The sequence below is a fragment of the Pongo pygmaeus genome, chromosome 16, assembly GCF_028885625.2.
Source record: "Pongo pygmaeus isolate AG05252 chromosome 16, NHGRI_mPonPyg2-v2.0_pri, whole genome shotgun sequence".
In the NCBI taxonomy this organism is placed as follows: domain Eukaryota; kingdom Metazoa; phylum Chordata; class Mammalia; order Primates; family Hominidae; genus Pongo; species Pongo pygmaeus.
The window spans coordinates 64,593,291-64,612,932 of NC_072389.2; the positions used below are offsets into that span (position 1 = coordinate 64,593,291).

At 43.1% G+C, this 19,642-nt stretch overlaps 2 protein-coding genes and 1 non-coding gene across 3 annotated transcripts in view; 1 reads left to right on the forward strand and 2 right to left on the reverse strand.

Moving 5' to 3' along the window:
• The window catches only part of MYO1E (myosin IE), a 238,128-nt gene that overhangs the window by 60,808 nt on the left and 157,678 nt on the right, over positions 1–19,642 (reverse strand). The window contains exons 12-17 of the mRNA XM_054451269.2: positions 19,345–19,431; positions 15,638–15,724; positions 13,820–13,987; positions 10,521–10,606; positions 7,455–7,536; positions 636–742 (exon numbers count right to left, since the gene is read on the reverse strand). Coding sequence (XP_054307244.1) covers positions 636–742; positions 7,455–7,536; positions 10,521–10,606; positions 13,820–13,987; positions 15,638–15,724; positions 19,345–19,431 — 617 coding nt within the window. The remainder of the gene's footprint in view (positions 1–635; positions 743–7,454; positions 7,537–10,520; positions 10,607–13,819; positions 13,988–15,637; positions 15,725–19,344; positions 19,432–19,642) is intronic.
• Positions 11,960–13,809, forward strand: LDHAL6B (lactate dehydrogenase A like 6B). The gene has a single exon (XM_054451270.2). It carries the CDS (start codon positions 12,077–12,079, stop codon positions 13,220–13,222), a length of 1,146 nt encoding a protein of 381 aa, XP_054307245.1. The 5' UTR covers positions 11,960–12,076; the 3' UTR covers positions 13,223–13,809.
• LOC129014931 (U4 spliceosomal RNA) lies at positions 17,786–17,926 on the reverse strand. The gene has a single exon (XR_008494449.1). It is a non-coding gene; the product is annotated as a U4 spliceosomal RNA (small nuclear RNA).

Below are 19,642 nucleotides of genomic sequence, written 5' to 3' on the forward strand. Positions count from 1 at the left end.
TTCCCTAAATGCTAGCTGTGGGAGGAACAGTGATGCAGGCTTCCTTGGAAGTCAGGGCAGAAAGGGTTTGCTGAATTCTTGTACTCTGCATTTCCCTTTGACATCTTTCCTCCCAGAGTCGTTCTTCTCATCAATACGATGCTTAGGGGGAATGCCAGAGCCTCCAGCTTGTCACTGGTGTCTTCATGAGGCACAGCAAATGCTGGATTGTATTTCCATCGGCTCTTACGCCCTCCACTTTCCACCCCAAGCTAAGCATTCTAGGCCACATCCTGTGGGTCCCGCTCAGGGGCTGGGTGTACTAAGAATGTCTACACAGAACCTCAAACTGATTTTAAAACCATCATGACTCTGCGGTATGAGGTTATGTTTTGTTTTTTTTCTATCTGCCCCCAGACTAGCCAAGATCAACATTATAAACTGCTAATGCTGAAATGAATGGCGCTGCTAACATTTTAGGAAATGACACAGAGGGGAAACAGTATATAGCTTTTGTCCTGAAAAAGTTAAGACGCAAGGGCATGACAAAGCCACGTGCGGGCAACTGACACTGCTCCTGCCTGTGATGGAGGATGGCTCACCTTGAGCAGAGGGAAAAAGGTCCCGGCCCCACCTAAGCCGATTTCCCCCCATACCTGCTTTCCTCCCAGTCTCTGGGCTTCTTGGTTTCGTTTGGCTTGATGCAGCGAATGTAGTGGGGTGTACATTTCATCAGGGTGCTCACAAGGTCATTGGCTTGTTTCTAGAAAGGAAGAACAGTATCAGAATCATGGAACTTTCTCTAAAGAAGACCAAATTTCAAAGGAGACTTGTAAAACTCTATTGTAGAAATATATAGCTAGGAATTAATCTTCATGACAATTTGCTCGTTAAGCATAGTCAGGTCTACTAAACTTTCCGAAAGCTTTGCTGACTTTTATGATCATTTTATCACTCTTAAATGGGTTTGAAATTCAATCTTCAAAAGCAACTAGGCATTTTTAGTACAGTTAATAAAACAGAACAACAACAAAAAACAAAAATCCCAATAAATCTTCACATGCAAAATGATTTTCATGTGGTACAGTGAAGCATGTCAGTTAACAAACTCAGTTCATTTTATACTGATAGAGGGCCTTTGAAGATATATTGTTCTTATTAGCTTTTTTTCCCCCAAAATTATTTGTAAGGATAAATCATCAAATTCCCTACATTCTCTTTTCTGGCAATCCAATGAATGTAAATCACTTTGCTAAAGTGATGAAAATTCACAGTTAAAGAATGGGAGATTCATAAAAATCTGAGAAATTACAAACTTTTGATAAGCCATTTCATTCAGTTTCTTCCTCAATATGTCCATTTAAAAACCTGTGGAGTCTGAACACTTTATCTGTGGCTGCTAACTTCTTTGCTAATCTAGAATATTCTATATAAAACCTTCTATTCATGCCTGTGCAATGGGTACTCAAAGTAGAACTGGATTCAAGCAGAAAAAGCCACATAAAGCTGAAATTGCTTATGAAGTATTTTAAACCCTGAGAATCTCAAACTTTGTTTGAAGAAACAGGAGTAGCGCTCACATCAGCATTCCCACCCCACAGCTGAGCACACCCTGTGGGTCCAAGTATGTGGCACACATGCAAACTCCACTTCCAAGCAAAGCAGCCTGAAGAGAGAAAACCTCTAAAAGAAAAAAAGCCGAAAGGGACCTGCAAAGCCAGAAAACCATTACAAAGTCAGCAGAAGACATTTGCTTGCAAGAGACAACCCTCTCTCAATTAGGACTTTTCTGTTTTCATGGGTTTGGGAAATCTGAAACCCTTGAGAAAAACTATTGAGTATATTCAAAGCAAGATATTCATTGGTGAATTAAGTTCTCTGTTTAGATGTGCAGGAAATAGCATTCTTTGCGATGCTTGAAATTGAGGACAGACGGCTGCAGAGGTTGCATGATCAAAGCAAAGTCCTATGATGAAAAAGTAAATTGCCTCTTATGTTCTTTGATGATGTAGATTGCACTTGAGAACAAATTTGACGATTTTTGCAACACATCAGGTGGAGCCGGAGAGGGACTGCAGAGTTGAATATAACACAGTTTTTTTTTCTTAAAATCCCCAAATTCTTAATTTTTTAAACTTCATTTTTAGATTTTAGTTTTGTATTTAATTACAACTTTTTTTTTTTTTTGAGATGGAGTCTCACTCTGAGGCCCAGGCTTGAGTGCAGTGGTGTGATCTCTCCTCATTGCAACCTCTGCTTCCTGGGTTCAAGTGATTCTCCTGCCTCCACCTCCCGAGTAGCTGGGACTACAGGCGTATGCCACCAGGCCCAGCTAATTTTTGTAATTTTAGTAGAGACAGGGTTTCACCATGTTGGTCAGGCTGGTCTCGAACTCCTGACCTCAGGTGATCCACCCGCCTCGGCCTCTCAAAGTGCTGGGATTACAGGCGTGAGCCACTGTGCCCAGCCTACAACTTTTAATTTCCCAGAATAACTTTGCAAACTCTTTTGTCCTAAGTATTTAACAGCATTCCTTCTTTTTCACCTCAGCATAAGAAAACATAGAGAGGCAAGTGTAACTTAAGTTTATAAGTCACTTGCTATAGTCCTCTCCAGCTAAAATAGTGACGGATAACATTTACTGAGTTTGCAGTGTGGATTAGATACATGGGTTATCTCATTTATGCCTCACAACAACCTGAAGAGGTAGCTACTATTTAATATTATTCCTGTTTTTTAGATGAGAAAGCTGGGCCTTAAAGAAACAAAGTATTGCTCAAGATGACACAATCTGCATGCAAGAAAAGTAAGGCTTGAACCCACGTCCATGGGCTACCAAGCCTGTTCTTTGGCAACAATGCTATCCTGCCTTGCTGACAAAGAGATGGGATCATTTAGTGTGATATAAAAGGAATTAACTGGGTGAGGTAGGATTAGACAGAAGCCACCAGGCTGTGAATAATTAATTTCAGCAAATAGAAATACATCTTAACCATCAAAATTATCCTGCATTTCAATAGCTATGGGTCGACTTTATTTACTTATTTTTAATTTTTGTAACAGGGTCTTGCTCTGTTGTCCAGGCTGGAGTAGAGTGGCATGATCACAGCTCACTGGAGCCTTGGCCTCCCAAGCTCAAGTGATCCTTCCACCTCAGCCCTCTGTGTAGCTGGGACTGGAAGCACATGCCACCACACCCAGCTAATTTTTGAAAAAAATTTTTTGTAGAGATGGGGTCTCACTATATTTCCCAGGCTGGTCTTCAATCCTGGCCTCAAGCAATCCTCCCCACCCTTGGCCTCCCAGAGTGCTGAGATTACAGGCGTGAGCCACTGTGCCCAGCCTTGGGTCAACTTAAGACGTCTGCTGAGGTGGTTGTGAAGCAGTAACTGAATTTAATCCTGATTCCAGCCAAGAAGAGTTCCTGAGTTAGGACAGAAAAGTACCAACAGCACTTGCTCAACAGAAGCAGGTGTTAAAATACACAGACAGCACAGTGAGAAACGGCTTAGGGTGAAAGCTCCTCATTCTACCTTCAACAGAGATGACAGCAGGCCTGACTGTGGGTCCTGGCACTTTTATTTGCAAGCTACATGACTAATCAATAGATTTCTCTGGCCCTCAGTTCTCTATCTGTAAACTAAGTAGATTGAACTAGAAGACCTCTAATTTAATCTAGAGATTGAAATAGATATTAAAAAACAAACAATCAGGCTGGGTGCAATGGCTCACTCCTGTAATCTCAGCACTTTGGGAGGCTGAGGCAGGCGGATCAATTGAAGTCAGGAGTTCGAGACCAGCCTGGCCAACATGGTGAAACCTCGTCTCTACTAAAACAAATACCAAAAAATTAGCCAGGCATGGTGGTGCCACCTGTAGTCCACCACGTGGGGGGCTGAGGCAGGAGGATCACTTGAACCTGGGAGGCAGAGGTTGCAGTGAGCCAAGATCGCATCACTGCCCTTCAGCCTGGGTGACAGAGCAAGGCTCCATCTCAAGAAAAAAAACAAAAAAAAAAACCAAAAAAAACCCCAACCAATCCAATCACCTGCATGATGCCTGTACTTCCCCTGTCATGTCCCTTATAGCTCCAGCTGCACTCAGATAAAGCTGTAGCCAGTCTGCCTTTGCCACCTCTGAGCTTGATTCTGTTTCTCCGTAGCATCAATCTTTGGCTCTAATTTAAATATGGGATGAGTATCCCTTATCCGAAATGCTTGGGACCGGAAGTGTTTCGGATTTTGGATTTTTTCAGATTTTGGAATATTGTCATTATACTTTATTTTATTTTTTGAGATGGAGTCTCGCTCTGTCGCCCAGGCCAGAGTTCAATGGCATGATCTCGGCTCACTGCAACCTCCACCTCCTGGGCTCAAGCAATTCTCCTGCCTCAGCCTCCTGAGTGGCTGGGATTACAGGCTCCTGCCACCATGCCCAGCTAATTTTTGTATTTTTAGTAGAGATGGGGTTTTACCATGTTGGCCAGACTGACCTCAAATGATCCACCCAACTCAGTCTCCCAAAGTGCTAGGATCACAGCCATGAGTCACTGTGCCCAGCCTGCATTATACTTTATAGTTGAGTATCCCTAATCTGAAAAGTTGAAATCCAAAATGCTCCAAAATTTGAAACTTTTTGAGCACCAACATGATGCTCAGAGGAAACACTCGTTGGAGCATTTCAGGACTTGGGATGCTCAACCTGTACTGGTCCCTTCCAGACACAACAATATCGAATTAAGTAAAACCTCAAAATCAAGTGCTATTAAATATTATGATATTTATACTTTTATTTATAATCAAGATAAGAGTTCCCATCAAATGAATATTCTATTAGTTAAATCCTACAAATCAGTTTAAATTTTTAAATAATTAGAATATAATGAAATCTATAACACTACGATGACCTTGAACACAAGTTTAATTTTTCTTTCAAGGAACTCAGAATCCTTTTAAATGCTTATGCCTCAGGGACATCGTTAAGATGACAATGATGTCTGCAAAATACTGTGGATATGGAATGTATCAGAGATTGGGCCATGGCTATGTATCTGTAAGAGGTACTGGGAGAGACTTTTATTCCTACGTGGAGGCAGACAGCCAGGCAGACAGAGGTCACAACATCCACCAAGGAGAGTGTGCCTGGAGGTGGGAAAACATGCTGTACTCTCTTTAGGTAAACTGGCTGACTTCAGCTTGACCTCCCTAGACAACGGTCTGAGACTTGTAAACCTTAACATTTTGGAAACATCCCACAATGGTGGCACTTTGAGCCTTCAACCAGACAAGCATACAAAGGAAAGAAAGGGGACAAGTCTTCAAGCAGGAAAAAAGTGTCCCTACCCTTGCTCTCCTTTTTATAGACAATAATCCAGACCACTTGGAAATGAGTCATCATAACCTGGATGATCTGGGCCCCTTGGATCTGAATGTGACAGTCTTATGACTCGATTTTCCAGCCCAGAGTTAATCCTTATCCAGGACTTTGCAGTAAAGGCATGAGTCAGAAACTTCACGCAGACATTAATATCTGGGCCTCATGAGAATTTCATCTGTTTTCTGCCTTCAGCAATCTGCTCCAGTGAGCCTAATCCAGTGACTGTCCTGGGGCTACTAAATTTCTCTAGTTCTTTCAACATGATGTTCTTGACACTCAGAGGGCTCTACCCTACAGGTGAAAGCCCAGGCTGGCCTCGGTGGCTTGCGCCTGTAATCCTAGCATTTTGGGAGTTTGAGGTGGGAGGATCGCTTGAGCCCAGGAGTTCAAGACCAGCCTGGGTGACATTGTGAGACGCCAACTTTACAAAAAAGAAAAAAATAACAATAAGCAGAGACCAACAACGGCGATACAGGAAGGGGGCTAATGGGGAAGAATGTAGTCAGAGCATATATATACATCTTGTGTTCAGTATGCCTCAGGCACTGCGTTACATGCTTCTAATGAATTATGAAGCTGAATCATCACAGTCATCTCTTAAGATAGACACTAATATCTCCATTTTACAGGGAAGCGGTGAGGGCACTGAGAGTGTAAGTAACACCTTGGCAAGCACACAGCGAGGAAAAGCCAGAGCTGAGATTCAAACACAGGCGAGCAAACTCAAAGCCCTGCTGTCACTCAACCATTCCTTTGATTGTAAAACTGAGGAAGTATTTAGCTGGTATAATTTTAAAAAAAAATTATTCTTAACCAGTATGATTTTAAAAAATAGCTTAGTGAGTATTTCTTAGAGTTACATGATTGTGTGTGACACAATGACAAAAACTATTTTTTTTTTTTTGGAGACAGGGTCTCGTTCTGTCCCCCAGGCTGGAGCAATCATGGCTCACTGCAGCTTTGACTTCTTTGACTACAGTGATCCTCCTGCCTCAGCCTCCCAAGTAGCTGAGAGCACAGATGTGAGCCACTACACCTAATTTTTATTTTTAGTAGAAATGGGGTTCTCATTATATCGCACAGGTTGGTCTCGAGCTCCTGGGGTCAAGTAATCCTCCCTCCTCGGCCTCCAAAAGTGTTGGGATTACAGGCCGAAGCCACTACATCTGGCTGACAGAGATTTTTTTTTTTTTTTGAGATGGAGTTTTACTCTTGTTGCCCAGCCTGGAGTGCAATGGCGCAGTCTTGCCTCACTGCAACCTCTGCCTCCCGGGTTCAAGTGATTCTCCTGCCTCAGCCTCCTGAGTAGCTGGGATTACAGTCATGTGCCACCACACCTGGCTAATTTTGTATTTTTAGTAGAGACAGGGTTTCTCCATGTTGGTCAGGCTGGTCTTGAACTCCTGACCTCAGATGATCCACCCCCCTCAGCCTCCCAAAGTGCTGGGATTACAGGCGTGAGCTACCACACCCAGCCTACAAATTCTTAATTCAGTGTAATTAAGCGTAAACTCTTAATTCAGTGTAATGGCACAGGTACCACAGAACCCTGCCTAATTCCTGAGAAACACTGTAAGATTTCCTTCAGACTTTGAGACACCATGTGGCTAGATGTGTCTTCAATTCACAGCAAGGAGAGGCCTGTAGGACCCAGTGAGGAGGGATGCATAAATTGCCCCTAAAAGACCAAGTAGAATTTCCGGCAAGTAACGTTCCATAACCGGCAGGTTTTTGGGCCTGGCCTGGAAAACTGTCATCAATATCCAAAACATGGCTCCGAACCACAAAGTTTCTCTGATAGTTTAACATAAATTCTTCCAGATTCTGTTTAAAGCCATTCCTCTTAGAAAGTAGCTGATTATCATCTGCTGACTATTAAGCTATGAGGTACTTAATATCCATTTAAGGTTTCGGTACAGCCAAGTCAAATTCAGCTTGCATCCTGGAACCTTGTAACAAGCAGTGATGTTACTTCTGGGCATCTTCTGTAACCATCTCCTCAAGTCTCACTGACCTCATCCTGGCCCAGGGGTGCAGTTCCTTACTCCTAGAAAGCCCTAGCCCTTATAAGAATCTATAAACTTCCTAAGAGAACTAACCTTTATTTTGCTTCCGGCGGTAGTTGGGCGCCCTTTCTTGTCAGCCTGCAGATTTTCTGGAAATAAAGACTTTATGAAAGGCCTGGAAAAGGAGAAAGAGAATGAATTAACAATCTGTAAGTACCTTTGGGGCTGAAAGCCTGCCTTTTTAGAGGATGGGGTGAAGGGACGTCCCCAGGCACATAACCTTGGCTACAGAAAAGCCATCTGACTCACAGCGCGGGCCATCAAGATGTGACTTGGGGAAATGAACAATGGACAAGAGACATGAAGGGAAAGAATTCTAAGATATAAGCAATTTGGAATCAAAGACTGGAAAATAAATTTTAAAACGTTGCCTTTCCAATGTTCCTAGTTACAGGAATTGAGGTATATCTTGACAGAACATAACAGAGGGAGGTCAGTAGGGGATTTTAGGTTTTTGTTTTGTTTTTGAGACAGGGTCTCGCTCTACTGCCCAGGTTGGAGCACAGGGGTTCAATCATGGCTCACTGTAGCCTCGACCTCCCAGGCTCAAGCCATCTTCCCACCTCCACCTCCTGAGTAGCTGGGAATATATATAGGCAGGCGCCACCACGTCCAGCTAATTCTTGTATTTTCTTTAGAGATGGGGTTTCGCCATGTTTCCCAGGCTGGTCTCAAACAACTGGATTCAAGAGGTGATCCTGCCTCAGCCTCCTGAAGTGTTGGGACTACAGGCGTGAGGCACTGTGCCTGGCCAGCATGTGTTTGTTAAGACAAGCAAGATAGACCAGAGCTCAGGGAATTATATGAAATGTCTGGATTCAGTGCAGATGCTGCTTTGCTCTAGAGCAGAGTTTCTGAGTCTGGGCACCATTGGTACCTGCGGCTGAATAATTCTTTGTTGGGGGCCGAGGAGGGCGCCTCTTCTACATATTGTGGGATATTTAGCAGCATCCCTGGTCTCTGCTCACCAGATGCCAGTAGCACACAGTTCCCAGCTCTACACAGAAAACCCTGACAAACTGCTTTTGAGTATGAGCAATTTTAAGTGGAGCAGTAACAAATCACGAGTGCTCTGCCGGCTGAACATACTTTTTTTTTTTTGAGATGGAGTCTCACTCTGTCGCCAGGCTGGAGTGCAGTGGTGCGGTCTTGGTTCACTGCAACCTCTGCCTCCCAGGTTCAAGTGATTCTCCTGTCTCAGCCTCCTGAGTAGCTGGGACTACAAGTGCGTGCCACTACACACAGCTAATTTTTGTATTGTTAGTAGAGACGGGGTTTTACCATGTTGGCCAGAGTGGTCTCGATCTCTTGACCTCGTGATCCACCCACCTTGGCCTCCCAAAGTGCTGTGATTACAGGCATGAGCCACTGCGCCCGGCCTGAAGCTATTTTCATTAGTACTGCTATTTGAGCTTCATGTGTTTATACATCTGCCTCACTAGCAACGGGGCAGGGACAATGCCTTACTCATCTTAGTGTCCCTGGTGTCTGAAGCATAGCATGGTGCACAGTTGGTCCATAATATGTATTTGCTGACTGGGTGAATGACGGGATCCATGTAAATTAGCAATCTGACATTCAAACTCAAACTCACTTCCTCCTCAATGACTTTTTGGGCATCTTGAATTTTCCAGGAAGTCTCCCCAGCAATCTACTTTTAACTTGACCAGATACTACCACAGATTTTGACATCAAATGTGTTTACAAAATAATAGGCCATGTCCATATGACAGCAGTTTATGTGGAAGCAATAATAGCTCTTAAACTTGGCAGGAATTTTAATAATTTTTTAAAAACAATCTCTGGAAGCAAGTCTGCACCTGACTGCCATAAAACCCACAAGCCAGGACTTGTGGCTTACCTAACCATCTCAGAGAAGAACAAATTGATTTTGTATGTTTTGAATAAAAAGAAATGCAAAATCTCAGAAATGGTGGTGTGACTGCAAGGAAGGGCAGGGATGGACAGCAGAGGGTGAGGAGAGGCAGGGAGCTACAGGGAGACAGTTAAATGGAGCAGAACAGCTGACCAGGGCCTGAAAAGGAAACTCTTGCTTTGCTTTCATTGCAGTCAGGCCTTTAATAGGAAATTATCAGGCTCACTACTGTTGATTAGAGAAGCTGGCCTTGCTATTGTGACAGCTTAAGTAATAGAGAGCAAAAGGGCAGCTCTTACTTGAAAGAAGCTCTAGAAATTGTAAGATCTGGCATGGGCCTTGCCTTGCAAGCATGGACTTGCTCATGTAAATTACATCTTCTTATGTGTTATCCAGGATCTTGAGAACCTTTTCCGGGAAGACGGGAGGCAGGCAGAGGTGGTCTTGAAAGTTCTAGCGGCGTGCAAGGGGATACCCCCACTCTTCTACCCCTACAGCTGAAACAGGGTCTTGGGAGTTAAAATGGATCTCTTAGTCACTCCTTCTTTAGTTGTCCCTCCCAGAGTTCTCAAGCCATTTCTTAAGTACTTCAGGGACTCTGGTTAATGTGGGTCTTGCTAAGCCATTAACTATCTTTAAAAATTCAATGACCATGAAGAAGAGTTCAAGGGCAAAGTATCATAGAACCAGACTGTTTCACTCTTAAATAGTCAGCAATGGCCATCCCAATCCAAAGCCAGTGGGCTCATTTCTCCCTGATAACAGTATTGAAAGGTAGAAAGCCTGAGGCCCTGAAGGACCTGTAGATGGCACTTGGAATTTGGGGGCATGAAGTGTTAGGGACATAAAAGGGAGAGACTGATATAGAGAAAAGAAAGCTATTTTGAGAAACTAAATAGATTAATGATGATTCAGACCCAATAGCATGAAGGAACAAAATGCTAACCACTAAACATCACAGGTGTTTTGTTTTGTTTTTGTTTTTTTCTTTATTAGAGACACAGTGTTCCTATGTTGCCTGGTTGGAGGGCAGTGGCTATTGACAGGAGTGATCACAGCTCACTGCAGCCTCAAACTCCTAGATCAAGTGATCCTCCTGCCTTAGCCTCCCGAGTAGCTGGGACTATAGGAACACACCACCACACCCAGCTCATAAGTTTGTTTTCATATTGAAAATTTCATCAAACCTATATCCCCTGTCAGCTATGGCAAAACATACTTACAGCTCACTGCTCTGCATAAGCTCGATGAGATCCATAAAAAGCACATCCCGGTTCCTTTCACAAAAGCCATCCATGTCATAGGATACCTGGCCAAGAATGGAAAGAAATCGAATTTCATTGAACAAAATGTAATTTCATTCAACAAAATGTAATTCATTGAACAAAATCATTTATTGAACAAAAAATCTAATTTCACCAAACAAAAAACCCAAGCTGGCATGGCCACCCTCACCACAACATGTGGATTTCCAGATGTTGCATTTGAGACTTCATTGTGCACTGTCACAGGAAGGCTGTGCATGTCTTACTTGTTAGCTGACTTAGTGGGGAAGGCCTGCAGATGCTGATGAGTATCTGGCTGCCCGGTTGGCCCAGCTGATCCATAATCAGAACTCCAGCTCTCAAGGCCCCACACCCCTTCTTCAGTGGATCCACAGGGGTGTCTAAGTGACAAACTCAATACTTTTCCTAAATTTTAGCTAAGGCAGAGCAAAAGTGAAGCCCCTCATGCTCAGTAATTCACTGCAATGAGCCATGTCATCTGAGGCTTTGCAGTTTCTCCCAGAAGTGGTATCAAATTTGCACCAATCTGGCCAGAAACTCATGCTCAGATACTGTGTTTAACAAGAGATCAGCTGGGATGATGGATGAGACCAGGGGATTTCCATAGCACCAGGAAGTCCCCAAGACCATGACCTCAACTTAACTCTTTTATCATGAGCAGCCCCACACAGCCTGGCACCCAGTAGGCACCCAATACTCATGAGTTTTATAAGAACAAACACCAAAAGTGAACTCTGGGCCTTGATTTATACTAGGCATGCGGAGACAAGGAATGCCAGTCTGTGATTCCAGCAAGAGGCAAGATGAAAATGCATTTCTTCAGCAGCTAATATATGTAGCAGGGTGATTCATGTTCCAAAAATATGCAATAGTATGGCGAGATTTAGTGCTGGAGTGATTCCCAGCCAGCCCCTACCCTGCTCAAGCCCCAGCTGACTGTCCCAGTGTGGGTCCTGGCGAGGACTGGCACCAAGGCAGTGGGATTCTTTCAAAATAGACCTCCAGCGCCATAGACCAGAAAGCAGGAGCCCAATTCTGGGACACTGGGACATGGTGCAGGCAGCCACCAGTAAGCAAAGCACAGAGCCCTATCCTTCCTGGCAGGGTCACGGTTCAGAAAACGTAACTTATTTTCATCTGTAGTTAAAAGAAGCATGTTTCCTCGGCATTCATACTAAAAATAAAAAACTAGTAATTCCAGGGATCTGGGTTAGCCTCTTAAGCATGTCAACTATTGATAATACTCTTAGTAAAACTAACTCCAGAAATCACCTGCTAGAGAAGCAGCCCTTCACTGCCTTAGTCTGAGCACCCACGGAAAGCACACGTCGGAGACGCTGGCAAGGCCCGCGCAGCCGCAGTAGAGGGCCAGGGGGCGGGTCACGCGCACCCGCCGTAGAGTGCTGAAGGTCCTGCCAACGGCTCTCTTGACGTCTTAACGTTCGGATCAGCAGCTTTTTTCCATTCTCTCTCCACTTCTTGAGTGAGCAGCCATGAGTTGGACTGTGCCTGCTGTGCGGGCCAGCCAGAGAGTGAGCTCGGTGGGAGCGAATTTCCTATGCCTGGGGACGGCCCTGTGTCCCCGTCAAGCAGCGCGCATCCCGCTCAAGGGCGCCTGGCTCTTCACCCCCGTGAGCAAGATGGCGACTGTGAAGAGTAAGCTTATTGAGCGTTTCACTTCCGAGGAGCCCGTTCATCACAGTAAGGTCTCCATCATAGGAACTGGATCTGTGGGCATGGCCTGCGCTATCAGCATCTTATTAAAAGGCTTGAGTGATGAACTTGCCCTTGTGGATCTTGATGAAGACAAACTGAAGGGTGAGACAGTGGATCTTCAACATGGTAGCCCTTTCACGAAAATGCCAAATATTGTTTGTAGTAAAGATTACTTTGTCACAGCGAACTCCAACCTAGTGATTATCACAGCAGGTGCACGCCAAGAAAAGGGAGAAACGCGCCTTAATTTAGTCCAGCGAAATGTGGCCATCTTCAAGTTAATGATTTCCAGTATTGTCCAGTACAGCCCCCACTGCAAATTGATTATTGTTTCCAATCCAGTGGATATCTTAACCTATGTAGCTTGGAAGTTGAGTGCATTTCCCAAAAACCGTATTATTGGAAGCGGCTGTAATCTGGATACTGCTCGTTTTCGTTTCTTGATTGGACAAAAGCTTGGTATCCATTCTGAAAGCTGCCATGGATGGATCCTTGGAGAGCATGGAGACTCAAGTGTTCCTGTGTGGAGTGGAGTGAACATAGCTGGTGTCCCTTTGAAGGATCTGAACTCTGATATAGGAACTGATAAAGATCCTGAGCAATGGAAAAATGTCCACAAAGAAGTGATTGCTACTGCCTATGAGATTATTAAAATGAAAGGTTATACTTCTTGGGCCATTGGCCTATCTGTGGCTGATTTAACAGAAAGTATTTTGAAGAATCTTAGGAGAATACATCCAGTTTCCACCATAATTAAGGGCCTCTATGGAATAGATGAAGAAGTATTCCTCAGTATTCCTTGTATCCTGGGAGAGAATGGTATTACCAACCTTATAAAGATAAAGCTGACCCCTGAAGAAGAGGCCCATCTGAAAAAAAGTGCAAAAACACTTTGGGAAATTCAGAAGGAGCTTAAGCTTTAAAGTTGTCTAAAACTACCATTCTGAAATTATTGAAGAGATCATAGATACAGGATTATATAACGAAATTTTGAATAAACTTGAATTCCTAAAAGATGGAAACAGGAAAGTAGGTAGAGTGACTTTCCTATTTATTTAGTCCTCTAGCTCTTTTATTGAGCATCCACGTGCTGGACGATACTTTTTTACAATTCCTAAGTATTTTTGGTACCTCTGATGTAGCAGCACTTGCCATGTTATATATATATGTAGTTGGCATTTGGTTCCCAAAAAGTAGCATGTAGGTATTTATTGTGTTCTAGAAATTCTGACTCTTTTCATTAGATATATGCTATTTCTTTCATTCTTGCTGGTTTATACCTATGTTCATTTATACGCTGTAAAAAAGTAGTAGCTTCTTCTACAATGTAAAAATAAAAGTATGTACATACAAAAAATGCAGTAGTATATACAATCTTTTGTTTTGCTTCCTTTGATAGTTAATAAATTGTTTGTTGAATGAATAAAATACGGCGAGCCATATGATTTGCTTCATGAGAAACCAGATCACAGACCCAAAGGCTTAAAACAGATAGACATTAAAATGGATATTGGCCATACCTTCCCAGCATAATGATGAATGATGAAGCCTTGGTTCCAACTGTTGAAGTGCTCATGATTCCCAATCTGCATCTGAAGTTTCTGGAGCAGCGTCTGATCTGCCCCCTCACCCACCGCATGCATCGTGGCGCACACGTCATCCAGGATGCTCATGATGCCAGGAGGGTTCTGATGGGAGCAAGAAGGCAAGGCCCTAGTCACTGACCTCTCCAAAACAGACAATGCTTATCAGGTCCTTTCTTAGGCAAGGAAACAGCTCCCCAGACTTAAGATACCATCTTGAAAGTCAGTCTTCCCCTTCAGGCAAGAATGCAATTAATAGTCCCAAATAGGGAGTCACCACTTAGATCTAAAGAGGGAGGAAACTCCATTTTCCAAAACGCTGTTTAACTCCCTGAAGTTTTATCCAAGAGTCATGCACAGATCATTATCTGCTCACTCATATTCATGCCAAATTGACTTGCTTAAGAATCCAAAAGTAAAAACATTTTCCTTTGACCTAATCTATTTCTTAATGTACTCTTTCAGCATGTTACACATATAGGCATCATTTATGCAGTTATTTAGTGTACACATTCTATAATGCATTTCCTTTTTCACACAGCACTATTTTATAAGCATTCCTCATGTTTTACACATTCTTCACACTTACTATTTTAACGGCTATATTTCTCTGTTCTGATATGCTATAGTTTGTTTAATAACTAAGTTGTCTGGCTGGGCATGGTGGCTCATGCCTGTAATCCCAGCAATTTAGGAGGCCGAGGTGGGTGGATCACGAGGTCAGGAGTTCGAGACCAGCCTGGCCAACATGGTGAAACCCCCTTTCTACTAAAAATACAAAAATTAGCCAGGGGTGGTGGCTCATGCCTGTAATCCCAGCTACTCAGGAGGCTGAGACAGGAGAATCGCTTGAACCCAGGAGGTGGAGACTGCAGCGAGCCAAGATTGCGCCACTGCACTCCAGCCTGGGCAACAGAGCGAGATGCCTCTCAAAATAAATAAATAAACATGTAAATAAATAAATAAATAAGTTGTCTACGGATGTTTTTACTGTTTCCAGTTTTTGGCTTTTACATATATAAAAAAATCCTATAGAGATATTTGTTCTGTATCACTTTTATTTTGAATCATCTTTTTTTTTTTTTTTTTGAGACACGGTCTTGCCTTGCTCTGTCACCCAGGCTGGAGTGCAGTGGCACAATCTCAGCTCACCACATCCTCAACCTCCCAGGCTCAAGCGATCCTCCCACCTCAGCCTCCAGAGTAGCTGGGACCACAGGTGCGTGCCACCATGCCTGGCTAATTTTTGTATTTAGCTAATACAATTTTTGTATTAGCTAAATTTTGTGTTTAGAAACAGGGTTTCACCATGTTGCTGGGGCTGGTCTTGAACCCCTGTGCTCAAGCAATCCACCTGCCTCAGCCTCCCGAAGTACTGGGATTACAGGCATGAGCCACCATGACCAGGCTGAATCAGTCATTAAGGCTAAAGTCCTAGAAGTTGGACTAGAACACAGGGCCAATTTTATGGCTCTTTTCATGCTAAGTCAACATGTAATCCTGTCTTCTCTTAGAATTCAATAACAACTTCCATTTGTAAATTGACATTTTACTCATATCCACATGTTCATATTTACTGCCAGAATAAAGCCCTACTGTTCTCTTTTCACACATACAGAAAATTAGTACAATTGCTCAAATTCTCTGCAAATCAGAGTTGTCACTTTGCCTGTTCTGAAACAATGACACAGAGAATAAAAACTCACTTAATGTAAACCTGTGAGCAGTGAAGAGACATACTAAACCAACACTTACCACTTTGTTCTCTATGAGGTCACATACGATTTTATTATTAAAGTACTCAATGGGTGTCCATCTTATTCCCTCTTGAACATATTCTTCCTGCAACACAGAAACCAGGAACTCACATTATGTCCCAAACAGCAAGAGCTCTGCACAGACAGACCCTGAATGGACAAAAATTCCCATAAAAGAGAAAAACCTGAACGTCCTTCAAAAAAGACCAGAGACTTTAATTTTTTATTTTCTAAGAGGTAACAGGAAAGGAACATTTTATGACTTGATGATTTTTATGTTTAGTTTGAACCCTATGAAATTGTTACCACACAATTGTTTCTGGCCAAAGAAAACTACAATTTAGTAGCACCGAACTGATTAATCCAGTTACAAAAAAATCACAAAACTCTTAAAATTTAACATAGGGCTGGGCGCGGTGGCTCACATCTGTAATCCCAGCACTTTGGGAGGCCGAGGTGGGCGGATCACAAGGTCAGGAGTTCGAGACCATCCTGACCAACATGGTGAAACCCTGTCTCTACTAAAAATACAAAAAAAGTAGCTGAGTGTGGTGGGGCGTGCTTGTAATCCCGGCTACTTGGGAGGCTGAGGCAGGAGAATTGCTTGAACCCAGGAGGTGGAGGTTGAAGTGAGCCGAGATTGTGCCACTGCACTCCAGCCTGGGTGACAGAGCGAAACTCCATCTCAAAAAAAAAAAAAAAAAAAAAAAATTGAATATAGGACAGGAGTACAGATTAGCATCCAGGTACTTAATGGGAAGGTTCTTCAATCTATTAGTTGCTCATTTAACTTGAACACTATGACACCATCCTGGTTTTTTCCTCTTTCCTCACTGGTTTCACTTTGTCAGCTTCCTTTGCTAGCTGTTTCTTATTTCCAGACCTTTATATGTAGCAGAGTCTCAGGGCTCAATCTTCCAGCCTTCTCATTTTCTCAGCCCTCCTTCTCTAGGTGATTTCAATCAATCCCAGGGCTTTAAATACCACCTACAGGCTAATGACCCCTGAATTTATTTCTCTAGTTTATACCTCGCCACGGGGTTCCAGACTCAAATCCATTCTACAGATTGGCATCTTCACTTGGATGTATAATAAATAGGCCTCTTCAACTTAACCTGTTTAGAGGAACTCTGATTCCATATTTCCCATGACCTCCAAACAACCCCTCTTCTAATCTTAACCCTCCAGTAAATAGTGTCACCATCGGTCCTGTTATCCAGGGTATAAAGCTAAGAATCACCCGTGATTGCTCTTACTTTCTTGGCTATTGCTAATAATTTTGAGCAAGTCCCATGCTCTCACTCTCCAGATACTCCCCCTCCCCACCTGCACTGCTACCATCGCCGTCTAAGTCTCTACCATGTCTAGCGCAGTCTCCTGCAGTATCCCCCTCACTGGTTTTTAAACTTCCATTCTAGTTTGCTTTCCCCTGACTAACCCCACTCTATACGTCTATAGAGCCAGAGTGACCCTTTCAAAAACACAACAAATCAGATCATGCCACTCCTCCCTCAAAATTCTTCAGTGGGTCCTCATTCCACTTACTGTAACACCCAAAGTCTCAACCATGCCCTACAAGTTCCCATATGATCTAGCCCCTGCCTCCCCCATCCCATCTCACTGGCTGTTGCGCTCTTACTTGGTTGTTTTGCTCTGGCTACTCTAAGGGTTGGGGAAGGCTAGAGGATCACGGGAAACCCATATGGAAACTACCAAGCAAGTTAGGAGACTACTGCAGGAGACTGGGCTAGACGTGGTAGGGACTTAGATGGCAATGGTAGCAATGGGTTTCATGTGAACCTCTAGCCTACCCCACCCCTTAGAGTAGCTACAGCAAAACAACCAAGGGCAGGTTCCAGGGCAGAAGCTCACGTGAAACCCCCTGGTATGGTGTTTCCTAAGCAGAGGCATAAACACTTCCATAACTAAATGACTCCAAACAGCCTTTGATGTGTGTAATGGCTTGAATAGTATACCCCCAAATTTCATGTCCACCTGGAACCTCAGAATGTGAGGTTTGGAAATAAGGTCTTTGTAAATGTAATTCACTAAGCATCTCACAATAAGTCATCCTGGGTTTAGAGTGAACTCAAAATCCAAAAAAATGGTGTCTTTCTTTTTCTTTTTCTTTTTTTTTATAGTTCACTCTCCACAGAGACTGTCAAAAATTGTCAATGCCGACTATATTTCAAGTCGTCATGGCAGGGTATTGTGAAAAGTTTTCAATTAGCAATAATCATGCCTCAGATAAACCTCCCTGGCTAAAATACTGCCATTGCGCAAAGCTAAAATGGCGTCTTCATAAAAGAAAAGAGATGGAGATTTGGATATAGACACAGAGGGACATTGAAAAAGGCTACGTGAAGACACAGGCAGAGATTGGAGTCAAACTGCCATAAGCCAAGAAATGCCAGGAGCCACCAGAAACTAGAAGAAGAAGGATTCTCCCCCCATCCTGAGAAGGAGTGTGGCCCTGAGGACTTCTTGAATTCAGACTCTGGGCTCCAGAACTGGGAGGGAAGAAACTGCTACTGTTTTAAGTCACTCAGTTTGTGGTGCTTTGTTATGGTGGCCCCAGGAATCCTAAACAATATGCTATCAGGAAACAATGGAAACTGCACTGAACTATTTATTTATTTATTATTATTATTATTATTATTATTTTGAGACGAAGTCTCGCTCTGTCGCCAAGGCTGGAGTGCAGTGGCACGATCTCAGCTCACTGCAACCTCCGCCTCCCGGGTTCAAGCGATTCTCCTGCCTCAGCCTCCTGAGTAGCTGGGTCTACAGGCACACACCACCACGCCCAGCTAATTTTTGTATTTTTAGTAGAGATGGGGTTTCATCATGTTGGCCAGGCTGGTCTCGAATTCCTGACCTCAAGTGATCTGCCCGTCTCGGCCTCCCAAAGTGCAGGGATTACAGGCGTGAGCCACTGCGCCTGGCTATTATTTATTTTTGAGACAGAGTCTTGCTCTATTGCCTAGGATGGAGTGCAGTGGTGTGATGATGTAAGCCTCAACCTCCTGGGCTCAAGCAATCCTTTCACCTCACCCTCCAGAGTAGCTGGGACTATAGGCTTATGCCACCACATCCAGCTAATTATTTTATTTTTTTTGTATGGATGGGGTCTCATTTTGTCCCGCAGGCTGGTCTTGAACCCCTGGGCTCAAGCAATTCTCCCGACTCGGCCTCCCAAAGTGCTAGGATTATAGGCATGAGCCACAGCACCCAGCCTGCACTGAACTTTAGAAGAAACTATAGCAAGGCATGTTACCTCAGGTAAGTATTCAAATACCAGCTTTGTTAAAAATGCATGTATTGTTAGGGAAGATTGAAAATGGAGTAGATCTGAGGAAACCAAGTCTTTTATTGGAACACAGTATATGCCACAGACAGTCGGGGCTGGAACTAGGCTCCCATTTCCCACATACTCAATGAGTCAGTATAGTAAAAGCAGCCAGTCTTACGTCCAACACCACAGCATCATTTGCTTAAAGAAGACGGCAAATGCTGCAGATGGTATTTATATTTCATAGATTAAAATGCCACAACGGCATATGGTTTTTCTGCCTGACTTTATTAGGTGCATTTCCTAATATAAGACTGGAACCCAAATCTATTATCAAAAGACGGAAATCTATATACCCTTTTAAACAAAATAAATTATAAATAGAATAGGATGAAGGAAGAGGGACTGCTTACCTGTTCTGCCTTTAATGTCAGTTCAATAAAAATCTGCTGCAGTTTTTCATTAACAAAATTGATACAAAACTGTTCAAAGCCATTTTTCTGAAAAAAAAAAAAAGTTATTCACATGTAATTCTTTCACAAAATCATTTAAAAGTCATTTCTGGAGTGATTTATTGAAATGTCTTCATATGAAAAGTTTTAATAGAAATGTTGGATGCATCAATAGAAAGAAGTTTATATTTAGGAGAAACTAATTTGGTAAAGGTACATGAAGAATTCACAAAGGCAAAAATGAGCCTGAGTGGTTTTT

What these genes read in the sequence shown, in the direction of transcription:
- LDHAL6B (XM_054451270.2), top strand. Translation starts at nt 12,077, where the DNA reads ATGAGTTGGACTGTGCCTGCTGTGCGGGCCAGCCAGAGAGTGAGCTCG.